This window comes from Typopeltis vanoorti, chromosome 5, assembly GCF_054136105.1.
Source record: "Typopeltis vanoorti isolate ZY-2024b chromosome 5, IOZ_Tvanoo_1.0, whole genome shotgun sequence".
Classification (NCBI taxonomy): Eukaryota; Metazoa; Arthropoda; class Arachnida; order Uropygi; family Thelyphonidae; genus Typopeltis; species Typopeltis vanoorti.
Window position 1 is genome coordinate 108,351,319 of NC_143553.1, and position 15,276 is coordinate 108,366,594.

The 15,276-nt window shown below is 34.7% G+C and overlaps 1 protein-coding gene across 1 annotated transcript in view; it reads right to left on the reverse strand.

The window, feature by feature from the left end:
* Positions 1-244: 244 nt before the first annotated feature.
* LOC150106714 (FRAS1-related extracellular matrix protein 2-like) overlaps positions 245-15,276 on the reverse strand; it is a 119,492-nt gene continuing 104,460 nt past the window's right edge. The window contains exons 15-24 of the mRNA XM_090393302.1: positions 14,985-15,149; positions 12,106-12,391; positions 8,605-8,713; positions 8,005-8,197; positions 7,753-7,857; positions 7,368-7,495; positions 6,242-6,503; positions 5,841-6,028; positions 4,565-4,717; positions 245-1,301 (exon numbers count right to left, since the gene is read on the reverse strand). Of these exons, the coding sequence (XP_090249428.1) occupies positions 798-1,301; positions 4,565-4,717; positions 5,841-6,028; positions 6,242-6,503; positions 7,368-7,495; positions 7,753-7,857; positions 8,005-8,197; positions 8,605-8,713; positions 12,106-12,391; positions 14,985-15,149 (2,093 nt within the window). The 3' untranslated portion in view covers positions 245-797. The remainder of the gene's footprint in view (positions 1,302-4,564; positions 4,718-5,840; positions 6,029-6,241; positions 6,504-7,367; positions 7,496-7,752; positions 7,858-8,004; positions 8,198-8,604; positions 8,714-12,105; positions 12,392-14,984; positions 15,150-15,276) is intronic.

Consider the following 15,276-nt stretch of genomic DNA (forward strand, 5'->3'; position numbering starts at 1 on the left):
TGAATGTAACAATGTTACCCATTTTGGTGTGAAATATTATGAGATAATCAGCTATACACGTTTATTGCTAAATTAACTGTGCAACGAAATAGAAGCGTAATTTACAATTTTCTTACATGCCAATGCTTTCAGTAAAATATTTTGTAAAATATTTGGTATGTTACTGAATATAAACCCTATTCTAGTGTTTCAGGGTTTTGCCCGCAATGTCAATGAAGTATTTAGTTGTGTTGACAATCTCCAGTTAAGTATTTTTCTTTTTATTAATTAACAGCTAGCAACAAAAACGTTTTTTTTACGGTACAAAACATACAATGAAGAAACATATAACAGCGCCCTCTAGGCGAAAAACTGAGCACAAACATGATGCCACAAAGACTTTTTTGTTGTTTAGCTACAGATGGACATTAAGTATCATACTAGCTATTATACAGTAGCTACTAGTCCAGTGTATATCCACACTGACAAGTAACTTTTGACACTTCTCGACTTGAAGTCATGCTGAGGAGTTGCATTTTCCGCGTTACCAACTGGCGACTTGTGCGCAGTTTCCGCCATGTGGGAGAGGGGGACGATGGTTTGGAGAGAGAGGAGTGTTCGGACGGAAAGACGACGCACCAGTTTCGGTTAGTAGCACGTGCAAACATGCCACGAGGTGGTCCACAGAGTTCTCCGTCTATAGCCTAAAGCCTTTAAATAGGTTTAAAAAAAAAGAAAAAAAAAAAGAATGGCAGTGATGTCACACATCCCAGAACAGTTCTCTCACCAGTCTACACGAGTCCATCGAGGGGCGGGGATTAAACTTCCGTATTATCCCCCGAACTACCGTTGCAATACCTTGGCACTACCACACGACTCTGTCCGTTTCTGGTAACAACAGTTACCGCTTGGGAGGGAGGTATAATGGAACCAATTTTCTTCCTCCTTGTGGCAAATATGGCGGCTACCACAACGATGACTAGTAAAGAACAGACGATACCCACAGCAAAAGGCACTAAGGGAAAGTCACTGTCAGTGGGGGCATTGCTACCCACTTCGAAAGTCTCTTTTTCTTCCTTTTCCCTTCGACGGATATCATAGTCCAATACAAGGCAATGCATGTTGGTACCTATCCCGTTGTTACCAACTTCGGAAACATCCTCTGGAGAGCGCTTCGATCGCCTTGAAATCAGTTTGCTTTCATGGAAAATGTGGTGGTTACGACCGGAATCAACACTTCGTTTTCCAATGCCTCGAGCAGCATTCTCTTTCGATCGTACGGTATAGATGCAGTGCACAAACCACTGCCGTCCATAAGACACCTACAATGGTAAGAAAGAAATGATATAAATATATTATTACTAATAAAATAACCTTAATAATAAACATTTTATCCATAATGTCCCTTCCCTAAATGAATGAACTGCTGAAGATTTTAACACTTTAAGGAGGAAAGTAAAACAGAAGAAAACATCTATCTAAAAGGTTTAAATAGACTACAGATGATTGTATGTTTAGATGAATAAGAAAGTTAAAAGATCCAAATAGTAAGAGGATTTTGGAAAGACATCTAATAGTCTAATGACTGAGACTGAAATTTATTACAATTTTAAAAGTGATAGTAATCAATGTAATTATTACTTACACAGATTTATACATAATAAAAACGAAACAGAATATTCTTGTAGACGATGTACAGAGTTAATGCAAACAATCAGTTGTATAGAAGATTGGAAACTGTTGCAATCGAGAATGGAAAAATTAAACGCACGGTTATTTTCGTAAGTTAGTGAAGTATAAAAATGATTTGTTGCGTTGGTAGAGAACGGATTTTGGAAATGTGGGAAACTCTCATTTAATTATTAATGTCATTCCAAAATTATAAGCTAATGGAATATGAAAGATCAATGTTATATCAATTCCAATGACATCTAACAATTCTATAGGCTATCAAATGTCGCCTGCGCGCGCGCGCGCGCGTGTGTGGGTGTGTGTAGCAGTCCTGAAACCACAAATCTATTTATAATTTTAATTTCACATGTGAAAGTAATATGACTGTTGTCCACAAAAGTACCTATCGTCAACAGAACTGAACTGGATTAAGTTATTGAGAATTAACTCTAAAGCAGCTCGGCCATAAGATGAACACATTATATAAACTAATTATATAAACATTATTGTCTCGTTTCAGAACATATTAACCCAGTTTCAATTAAAGTATGAAGCAATGTTCTTCTCATCGTTTGAACTCAAACTCAAATTTTGCTCTAACCAAAGGCAATTGTTATTTTTCAAAATATAAGACATCTCTCATCAGGAAAGACGCTGTTCCACTATCGGATGTACTTCATTAGGAATACTGCCTGAAGCAATTAAGTGAATTGCTTCGTGTGATATTTCTAAATGAAATTGTGACATCAGTTGTTTAATTCTTTTGCGTTTATATAGACGTTAGAATCATCCTTGGCCATTGTTCCTTTTCTCTGTTTTCGTCTTATTTTTTAATCATTTAATAAACACACGCTGTTTATTAAACGAACTTTTCATTTAATAAACAGAAAAATTTTATTAAAAGAAACTTTTGTGATCTATAAAGAAGTTCAACTGTTTTCAGAAACAGTTAACATCATTTTAAAGGGGAATGATAGTCTGGTAATCTTTGTGGTAAAATGTGTATGCATGTTTTTACTGCAAGCAAATATGTTCGCAAGTTCACAGTTAGCAATGAGCTGAAGAAATGTAATGTCAGAGGCGATACTAAGCTCAAGATCGACTACCATATGGGTCTAAAAATACCAAACAACAGAAGGTAATGTTCCTTGCTGCTTCATCTCGCTGCCGTTTCTTAGAGATTCAGGGTCGGAGATGTGAGCGGCCACAAGAAACCTTCATTTCATGGAAGAACTTCATTCTGCAAGCATTCGTTAATAGCAGATACACATCATCGATTGGATGCCAGAATGGGATATAGCATACAGAACTAGGAACAATAGAAATTCCCCCCCCCCTCCCCTGTGTAGCAACGAATCAACTCTGCATGTTGAGTGTTGAACGCATTTTGGGCATGCAGAATGCCTGGAGAATGCTTCTAAGTTATGAAGTTTGGATGAAGTCTGGATATGAAGTGTAATATGTTGGATCATTTGTGTGGCGCAGGACCCATTTTATATTGTCCCTAATTCTGTATGCCAACTAGGAATTGCAATTTTATGATGTTATTCTGTTCAAATCATATATTCATAGTCTAACATCATAAAATTGCAGTTACTTACAGCAGAGAGTCCCGAAAGGAGCCTGTAGAACATCGGCCGGATAGAACATGGCTAAGACAGCAGTATCTTCATTAATGTGAATTCATTAGTAGAGCAGAGTACAAATACTACCAATTTTCTACTCGAAATCAGTAAAAGTCTCACGACGTATCGAAGCAGCTATTATAGCAAATGGCTGAACAACATGTTATTCATTTTTATCAATTAAAATATTTATAATGACACATGTATTCGATGATAAGATACTGTTGTGGAATAGCATAAGATTAATATCATTTACATAACCATTGGACTAACTGCAATCTTATTCTAGACTAAATGTTTCAAAATGCACGGGATCAAATATAGTTGCATGTGTTGCCAAACAAAATCAGATGCAAAAGTTAAATTTTAATAAATATGATCAGTGTTCAAATCTTTCACCGTGTTGAAGAAGCGCTTCGTGACCCTTATCACTAATCCCATCACAAGGTATGCTAGAATATATTGATTATCTGAAGTGACTAAAGTAATTGTTCTTGCCATTTCTTAAAGAGGTTTATATTATTCTCAACATTTGGCCAACATTGAAGAATAAAAATGTCATCAGGACAAGCGTTATCATCCTAGAGCAGGGATTCTCAACCTATGGTACGCGTACCACTGGTGGTACGTGAGCCACTGCCGGGTGGTACGAATACAGATTTGCTAATATCTTGAATTAAATATAGTGGTACGCCACTGGAAAAGGTTGAGAACCCCTGATCCTAGAGGAATCAAACAGATGCTAACTCATTAACTCTGTGAAAGAAACCGCGATGGATTCGGTTCGAATCCATCAAAGAATAGAAAAAGTCTTTCTTGCACTTTTAAATCGATATCAAACCTACACGTTAAGATAAAAATATTTTTTTGTCCTGAAACATTCATTTTTTTCTGAAAGAAAAAGAAGTAAAAAGAAGCCTACGAAAATATGCAAATGATAGACATAACACAATAACACTTCATAATAATACTTAATTTGCTTCTGCAGAAGTAAAAAAAAAGCTATGGAAATATTAGCACGAAATTAAACAGTATTAGCACGAATATTCAATTGCTTAACAGCCGATCCTGAGCTACATTAACGAAAAATATAAAATAAATTCTTTATACATTATTTCTCTTAAAAGTGTGCAGTTCGTTGGTTAACTTTTCGAACTCTCTGAGCATTGTTAATTTCCCTTCATGATTCGTTATCTAAAAGTGAACAGCTCTATTTTGTATTTGCTGAAATAATTGATACAGTATTACTAACAGACTTGAATTAAAGAACCTTTTTGTTTTCATTTTACCTGAAACAGGGGAGCAGAATCAAATCGGAAGCCATCTGAACCCGGTTCTTTTCTTAAGGAGTCAACCTCTGAAAATGGGTCATCATCCACTAACACAGCATTAAAAGGAACGTTGTAGAAGGACTTAGCAACAGTATTTGGAGCCCCTTTGTCCTGCAAGATGAAAAGAAGGAACATTTAGTTTAGCAGTAGAAAGAGTAAGCACAATTAATAACAGATAAATAAAAACCTAAAATGTGGACACTTTCTGTAGGGATAACAAAGAACAAAGAGGAGATCTAACGATTATTTTTTTTTTATTTATAATTCTTTAAGAGGAGAAACACGTCAGTGTAAACAATTACATTCAAGTGTTCTATGTGATTTATTCAAGTATGGGACACACACACACACACACACACACACACACACACACACACACACACACACACACACACACACACACACACACACACACACACACACACACTTAAGAAATGAAATATTATTTCGCTGCAATAGAATTTTCGTGTTTCTTAAAGCAACTGTCAAAGAAAAGTTTACATTTATAAAACAAAGGGTTCAACTGTTAGCTGAGTTTGTCGTACTGCTGTGCTTGACCTGCACAAGGATTTCTTCCCGATTCCGCATAATAAACAACGACTAATAAAATGCGATGCACTTGGTGCCTAATATTGGCTTGAATTGTCTAGTTTAAAATAAAATTAAAATGTACTATAACGTTAGATGTACGACTAATTTAGCTAAATTATCCAACTTAGTTTAAATGGCAAAAGTGAGATCAGTAATAGAATAAAGGATAACTTGAATATGAAATCTTTTCAAAGTAACAAAATTTTCCAAAGCTAAAAATTCTGTAATAGTTTATTTATTTATATTAGGCTTGCTATCTACTTGTATAATCTGGAATTTATTTCCACGATGAACTGTTGTTTCGAAACATGCTAGTTATATGTTTTCAGTAGCGCACTCAGGATTTAATCTTGGGCCGAGTTGAGTAGACAATTTGAGAATATACACTACGCATCGCATACGACCTATGACTGAGCATCTTCAATGCTCGCTAATTCATAAGTGGTATAGAAATAGAAGACACGACACAACATAAATTAAAAAAAAATGAATTTTAATTAGGAAAAGATTTTTGGAAATTTTTCTAGTGTTTTTTTCCTTTTTCTTTGTGGGGAGCCAGGGCCCCCTTCCCCTCTAGGTGCGCCACTATATGTTTTATTTCACATCAGTACTACACTTCTCATAATGCGGAAGCGTCACTTACTATGATCTTGAACGTGTGCAGAAGACTTGGGGAATCTGCGACACAGCCATATTCCTGATTTTCAGGATCATACTTGGGAATATAACCATCTACTCCTGTACACAGAAAACACTTCTCTACGTTCATATAAAAGGAATCCCCGAGGTTCTGCACAGAATCTACCATGATACGGCCATACACGGTGTCACCTGGAAATAGAGAATTTGATATTAATCATTTCTAATTCGCAACATTAACAAACGTATATATATATGTAAATTAGCTATAATTTACAACTTATGACCTTTAAATAACTAAATCCTTAGTTGTCACATGTAAACACGATATCATTAATAAATCTTTGTGCTGTACATTTTATAGTAATGTAAGAAAAGTTATATCATTTAGATTATTTTCGTTACCTGGAATGAACGAGGCATCGGAGTCTTCTCCAAATCCCATCGACCCATTGGACAACCATAAGCTCTTTTTTCGCATTAGGAAGAATCGCGTGTTTAAGCTGAATTCGGCAGGTACTGGATCACTGACTTGTTGGAAGCGGATGTTTAAGTCAAAGGTTATGGGATCTCTAGGATGGCACTGTAAAGGTTCAGAATATCCGACATCTTCCATAACTGTACAAGGAATTAGTTTAATGTGATAGATGCCAGTGTAATCACGAGCCTACGCAATGAGAATTAGTATATTGTATTATTATTGTAATTCTATTAGTATATGAAAAATATTGCAAAAACATATTTTAAACTTTTAAAGGCAGTATTTATTTATCTAAATAAATAAAACGATAAATGTGTTTCTATTTGTATAATGTTGATGAATTTTTTAAAAAATATCGCACTAGTTAAAACGGAAAAAAAAGTACATAAATATAAAACACAATTTCTCAGAATGGAACCTCTTCCAAAATAAATTCTCTTGCGAATATAGAAGTACTCGGAAAGTAAAACATTACTGGGAATTCTAACCAAAACAAGACGGTCGAAGAAGCGACAGTGCAGCACACTAATGAAAACAAGGTTGCCACTAACGAGAAAATAATAAAAAGTCGGAATTCCAATGTAAATACGTTTTAAGAAATAGCTGGCAACAATCTGACAGGCGAATAGAACAACAATAATAACTTCTGAATCATTTGTTGCCGTCAGGTAACATTTAATGTGACAAATTGACCAATTCGCTAGAAATCAAACCATCAGTCATGTGTGGTGGTAGACGTGCGGTATTTATATTGCAAACAAGTTCTACAGTTATGAATGATTCTGCTGTCCCAGAAGCGAAATGTAAACGTCTGGGTTTTAACATTACTTGATCGAAGAGTCACGAAGGATGCAGGGAAGAGAAATAACCCACAGGATAATGAAAGTTTTCAGTGGCACTGTCCCATCGAAGGAGCTCATATTTCGTTCCTTAGCTGGGATTTGAATTTACAGTAAGGTGCATTAATACGTTGACAACGTATCCCAATCCTAGGAATGAAGCTGTTTACACTAGGAAGATAGGATTTATTAAGGAAAGTGAGATACTTACTGCAAAATCCGACACGAACTGCCATTCCTGTTCGGGCTGTGCATACGTAGGTTCGCTTCGTATGAGTTCCAAAGTGAAAGTCAAATCCGGGTGGTCGGGTGCCATTACCATCGCTGTCATACCAGTACCTTTGCATGAAATAACAAACGATTTGCTTTAGTGGTTGCAATAAAAAGATTTCGTTCTAAAATAACAGAAAAAAAAAAGAAGAAAAAAAAATACAGTGGGGACTTCCGTTGCTGAAATAGTTTTTATTTTTAGTGACACGAAATGGGAGTTGAGAACAAAGAGGGTTGTTATTATTCGTGAACGAAGTAAGTAAACACAAGAAAAAAAAAAACTGACTAAGAAACTATGCTTCGTAAATATCTAAATTTAAATTCACCTGGATGGCCAAGTACGAACTGCCCTCTGAATCTTGGTTCCGTTCTAAAATTCACCACCAATCGTCCATCGTTGCCAATGGTCATTCCCGTTGGAAAGAGATTACCTTCAAGAAAAAGTTCGAAAGAGTATTTTAAAAAAAATTTAGATTAAAGGCAACTTATTTTCTACAACAGTTCGTAAGCATCTGATTTTATTTATGCTTTTATCCTGAAATGATTTCTTAAAAGAAATAAGTTTGTCAGTAGTGTACCTTGAAGTTGGGATTCTTCAGGAGCTCCGATTCCATTCTGCCACAAAATAGCAGTGTCGTAAACAAAGGTTAGGCGTAGATAAGAACTAAGATCATTGTGTTGCCATCCTCCAGTGGCTACAGGAGAATGAAAGATGTACGAAACATGTAGAGGAACCCGAACGGACACATACGATTGCACCAGATTTAATACCTGAAAAAATATTTGCATTAATTTTTTTTTAAAAAAAAAACTCTAATTAGTTTAGAAATAAACAGTACAATAAAGAAACTTTAGTTTACGTAAACGCTGTCTGTGCAGTAGAATTAACAAATATGAATATTATTTTCCTTGCCTATTTATTCAGTACTATCGATTTATTTAATGTCGGACATGATAATCAAGAGTAGATTTTTTTTTTAAATATCACTAACATCTTTGAATAAATACTCACACTTTTGTATGTATCAGACTCATTGTCTGTGCATGAAACGATTTAATCATACAGATTACGGGCAATATATGTTTCTTTATATGTGCAACCATATATGCTTTGAACAATATAAAGAAAATTATTTCTAAAATGTTCAGTTTGAATCAGATTCTGTTGGTTATCTTACCTGTCCATCAGTTCCAATGGTTCCTCCACATTCCGTTACAAGTTCGGACATGTCATAATACGAGGTAAATTCCCACATGCAAGCCTCGAGGTCAAGGTTACGATAGAATCTGTAAATATTACATAGAAATCAAAATTTAATTACGTTAACATCATGACATACTTATGTATCAAGGCAAAGCAACGAAAGAAAATAATAGTATTCTGTTAGAAAGAAAGAAAATTTTCTGCTTTCAAATTAACCCAAATCTTTAAAATAATAGAGGTCAGCCTTAGTCAACTTCTTCATTACTTGAAGTCCAACGAAATAATCAACAGTTACAACTACGAGTTCTGCCACTCAGATCTCCACGCATCAAAAACAAAATTTACCCCTTGGACAATCATGGAGATGTTTAGAAACACTTTTGCAGTTGTTCTTAATGTTTTAACATTTTGTTAAGTGTTAATTAGACTTCTCTAGCTTTCCTCGTTCATTCGGTATGCTTTTTGTTTGAAAAAACTTGAGTTTGGATCCCTCTTGGAGACGAACCTTTATCAGAGCTTTTTAAGTAAAGGTGAGTTAGCCAGTCTTATACGGCGGTGGTAGTGTTTTTCTTCAGAAAAAAAATGTTTCTTTCATCCTCCAAAACTCCAAAAGTACACTCGCAAATTATAGACAGAGTAGACCAAGCAGATAGGTTTAATTGCCCTATTATAAGTCATGATTAGGTTTATAAGATGCTAAGTTACTTCACCCTGACAAGCCATTGAACCTAAAGCAAAAAGAAAGATGGGATTGAAGCATACGCTTCAATCCCATCCTACGCTTCCTACGCTTTATAATTGATTGACCAGTTTCATTTGTCATTCGCTTGTTATTATGGTGGATGGTTTCAGTCCTCAGATATATATTAATCAAGATCACTACAGATTCGATACTCTCTTCAATACATAATGTCCTTTCCCGACTAACCACAAATCCTATTTATAGTTTTGCAGCGTTTTTTACCTCGGTAACATACAGATTCTTAGACAGAATCAGATCTCTCTTCTTCTTCTTCTTATTGGGCAAGACTTCATCTGGCATACCTTGGCAAGATCAGCCACATCTATAACTTTCTCGGCAGCCAACAAATTTGATGTCTTTTTCTTCTCAAAATGTTACTTTTTTCATTGTACAGTTTATAAATCTATACAAATCCTGAATGTGCCAAAATAAACATACCGTTTCATATTCTTCATAGAGAAGAATGAAGGATCGGGACCTCGGCAGTTCAGATCCTTCCCCCCCCCCCTCTATTCAAGTATCATAACATCCTATCATATGCCAGAGCAATACTTATCTCATATATGATAGAATCTGAATTGCAGGCGTAGACTTCTGTGGCTAATTGGGTCAAAAGACATATTTCGGTGATTACGCCACATTTTTTTATTATTCAGTTATACAACATACTGAAATAATAGTTCCCGATAAGTTTCGTAAATCGTAGGATTTACATCTTTAGGGATAAATAGTATAACTTAAAATTTAAACAAGAGAAATTAATAAATACAAATCATAACCGTCTGGCTATTCATAAACTCAAAAAATTAAAGAAGCTGCTAATATGCTGAAAAACCCAACCCAATGCAATAAAAATCAAGGTTTAATTCTCCATCAAGTGTGGTGAGCTCTAATAAAAAAATCTATCTCAATCTGAGCTCAGATTGTATGAACGAGAACAAGAACACGTGACATCGTCGAGTATTGTTCAAAGTCAATAACGTTTTATATCTGCATTCTGTTATTTGAGTTTATGAATAGCAAGACGGTTATGATTTGCATTTATTAATTCTCTTGTTTAAACTTTAAGTTATACTATTTAACCCCTGAAGATGTAAATCCTACGATTTACGAAACTTGTCGGGAACTATTATTTCAGTATTTTGTATAACTGAATAATAAAAAATGTGGTGTAATCACCGAAATATGTCTTTAGAATCTGAATTACTTCCGAATACTTGGGCCGAATACTATAAAAATACTGCCATGTCCATTCATTGCCTTAACTGCTATTTATAGTTCACTCACTCTTTCTATTTTAGTTTTTTTTTTTTAATTAATATCTGCATCTATTTAAGCTGAGGCGAATCAATTTCTTCTCGCAATCCGTTCGTACTAATAGTTCTATAACACGTTCTATAAACATAAATAAATAAATGAATAAATATGTGGAGATAACATCTTAAGCATTTCGGAAATGTTGCTTAGAAAACTAGTCACAAGGTTTATGTAAATGACCTTTTTAGCTGATATCTTATTAGGCTTAAAATAGATTTAGAATTCATAACCATTAAGTTCCGAGACAAGAAGTATCGCGAAAAATCTTGCTCGACGATACCTTTGATTCTATGCAACCAGTTTTTTCCCTTGAAGACATCAAATTAAATGGACATACGGCCTTAAAGCGAAATTCAGTTCCTTGAGTATTCAAAGTAAAGGATGTAAATATGTTTATAATTATTTTTATAAATAAATTTCTTAAAAAAATAAATAATCCCGTTGTAAGCGAAAGGTATTTTTTTGAGGTATTAAGATAAAAATTTTATTTATAAGTGAAATGTATATTAGGCTGATATGTAACGATGTACTGTATAGTCAAGTTGGATAAAATTCTTAGTATTTTTATAACGGTAATAATTAAATAAGATTCTTTCTGGAATTAAGAAAGGAAAAATCCTAGAAGAGAATGCTCTAACTTACTGCACTTTTTTTTTTTTTTGTACGCTCACAATTAACAAAATTAATTTATCTTTCATACTTCGATTCTCTGAAAATGTGTTTAACAAAAGAACTAGTAAATCTTATCCTTCCTTATTAGGAAGATGATAGCTTGATTATTATTCTGACACACTACACTAGTCGGACATAAGATAACAAGCTGCTTTTTTTTAAAAAAATAATAAATTGTCCTTATCCTTATGTATCAAATTCTGAAAAAGGACTCGTATTTTTAGGGTGGAATCATTTTCAAGTATACATTACTGGTTTGTACGGTTTGCACAGACATGGATAAAATCACGGCGCGTGTGTGCTAACACATACAAGCCTACACGATTTTATCTGCCAATTTCACACGTTGTTAGTATTTTACACTCTTTCCTGATCCGGTTCTCTCCCTCATAATCCATCATCCGTGTCTACCATAGTGCTCCAGCTTAGGGCAAAATGCTACTCTCCCCCTTGACACCTGTCTACAGATACTGGCGTAACTATCTGTTAATACTCATTCCTTTTTTCATTTCGGTAAATGAGAATTGTGTCCCCCCTCTGTTTCAGTCGGGGTTTGCAATATTCTAAACCTGCCTTCGATATCAAACCATTCGCTGATATAAAAGGAAAAACAATTCTTATCGAATCAAGACTTGTTTCTGTTTACATAACGAAACAAAGTCGCTAAGCAGTAAATATACATTCAGCATTTCATCGCTTATTTATTAAATTATGAATACTCAAAATGTTTACCAGTTGGCTTACCTTAATGCAGGTTCAGTACGTAACTCAGAGCTGTATTGGTAAGGTTCTACTTCCCCTACAACATTCGGATTTTTGATAGATTCCGTAATAAATCCATGCTTAGTCTGGACCTCATCATAATCTAATAGGTTAGAACACTTATGATGTCCTACTCGCATGCCATCTGGACTTAATGTTAACTCGAAGTTTGACAACGGACGAGTCGAGATGACTGGTAACATACCATCCCAGTGAGGAATGACGAGGGTCAGTTTAATCAAGTTAGGATATTCGGGATCTTCGGTACCTATAAAAATAAAATTAATTTAAGAGTGTCAAAGGGTAAAAAAATTCTTTATCCGTTATCAGTGTTAGTTTGTGACCATGACGAGGATAAGAATAATAATAAGAACAACACGTCACAGAATTCTATTACATTAGCTGGTATGGCAGACTGAAGGATTCCTATTTATCGCATTTATTGTAAAATAGCAGGAATATGCTTAGTAACTTGTTGGTTACTACAAGTTTATTCGTCATTTGATTTATATTCTAGGATTTTCTTCGAATAATAAAGTACTTTCAGTGCTATGCTACTAATAATTAATTTAAAATCTTGATTTTAAGAACCATCTTAAAAGCTGAATTATTTACTCTAAGAGGGTTAATTATATTCTACCGACATTTCAATTCCTCACATTGGTATAATAAGTAGGTGTCGGTTTTTTCTGTTTTTATTAATTATCCGGTATGAATTAGGGTGCCAAATCGATACTCCTGTAACGGAAGAAAACATAAACTGAATCACAACTAACCAACAGATAATCCTACAAAAACAACAGGTAATGCTGCAGGTTGAGTTCATTTTATAAACAGATGACAGTGGCTGCTGACCTTAGATTTTTCTCTGAATCTTTTTATGCTTGTTAGTGAAAAGTTAAGTTCAAGGTCATGTACTGTTTAGTCTCCAAATGCGCCAGCGCCTGCATGTTTGTAGTTTCCTCGAAAAATTCTTGATTTGTACAAATATAGAAAATAAATGTCTCACACTGCAATTATAGACCGGAACAATCTCAGGACTAATCTTGAGTCAAAGAGTTAACTAAATATTTAAAAACAAAAAATATTATCCTCCAAATTAATTTCGAAAAACAACGTCCAGACGCTTGTATGGGTTTATCCGAGTGGTTTACAATTCACGTCCAGATCCATGTAATTCATACGAACCATACACGCCCATCCGTGGTAGACCACGGATGGGCGTGTATGGTTCGTATGAATTACATGTGTTCTCCAGTGAAAAAAAAAAAAAAAAAAAAAAAAAAAAAAAATTACCATGAGGAAAACTTTAATATTTATAGAGAGTGCCTGGCTTACTTCAAAATGACAGAATTGATGATGAGAGAGAAATCGAAATCGAAATTCAGTCTCACATTCTGCAGCTTCTCCCTAAATAAAATAATAATCATAATAGTAATAAAAAAAACACCTTATGCAGAGTGAGAGAACATTAATGGTCACTGAAGCCGAGAAAAAGCAGCAATGAAAGATGATTCAACCAGATAACGATAATTGCAACAGATATTTAATTAACCATTTCGGATAATTCTTCATTTCTTCAACTTCTGCCAATTCTAATCCTCCAGTTAGCCACACTCCATTTACTGATCACAAGGTTAAACCAAAAGAAACGGCTAATCTTTGATCTTCCTACACTCTTCATTACTAATGATCGCCTGAATAAAAATTACTGTAGGTTTAATTAAGTTTTAACTTAATTATACCATTACAGTTTTTATATATATTTTTTCTACCGCAGAGCTCAGTGTGATCTTCGTGTTCTTGTTCCTGAGAGAGTTTATAAATTTCACTCCTACCCTTGCTATCTACGACAATAATACATTAAAAACATGATCCTATTTCTAATTACAAGCTAATATAATTAGTGAGAATGAATAACAAATGAGGTTCGAAAGTGGGCACATCGAACTGCAGTTTAAGAGTGGTATTACTTACTTTTCTTTAAATTCCGATATTTTTTTATAAATTATTAATAAATAGTTTATTAAAATAATTACTGAATTATACTGGCAAGCAGTATTAATATGAAATGTTAACTAATATTATTTATCATTTATATTTCTCTTCTTATACGAGCATATTGTAGCAAAAAGAGTAATCAATAAAAAAGAAGTAAGAAAAAATATTAGTGAAAAAAAATTTGCTACATGATGAATGCACTGATGGTAGTTTCTCAACTCAAAGCAGATCCGTTTAGACGTAGCCCTGTTCACGGAGGGGGGGGGGATGTGTGTGTGGTGGGAGTGGAGGGACTTAGTTTCTGTCATGACATATTTTGGACAATGAGTGGCGCTGTCAACAGACTCTACATATTTTCGTGTGTGTACACACCGTGCCTTCATGCACACACAGACACATACACGCGCACACACACACAAAAAAAAGGAAAGAAAGAAAGAAAAAAGAACCTTGTCGTTGCAGGTGAGAAGGGAAATGGGAAGACGAGATTATCTGGCTGGATAGATCCGTCTAAAGTTGTGTGTGTGTGTGCGCGCTGAGATGTTTTTGTTCTCAGTGTTATTTTTTTTTATTCGTCTCTCAGTACTGGAGACCACCAGGGTAGAATTAGCAGAAGAAAGCTTGGGATGCTGTTGCCTCTCGTGCATTTTAATGTTAAAGTGGAAACAGTGATCGGCACGTATAGAATGGAATTTGCTCTCAAAATTATTTGCAAGACGGGACAGCCATTCTTAGAACTATGAATAGTATGCTTAGCGCAGAAAGAAAAGCAAAAACACAAAATAAGTTGTGTGCGCATTATTTAAAACAACGAAATTAATTTATGTATTTTATTTTATTTGGACATACCCATAACCTACCTGTGTATCTCATTTTGGCGGTAAAGGGCTCGGCACCAAAGGACCCTTCCATTCGGGGCGTGCACAACCCTTCTTTCACCGAAACTGTAATCGGGTCACTGTCTAATTCTAAACCAGGATCTCCGTCAGTGTTTACGGCTCTTGCTGCACATTGAATTCTGCTACCTGTTAACAATTGAGATTAAAAGTGACTCTCTGATTAATATTTAAACTATTAAATTGTCTAGCTGTTATAATGAAGGGAACGTACACTAGAGGGAGCTCGGAACTTTTATTTTAAATATTTTATCAT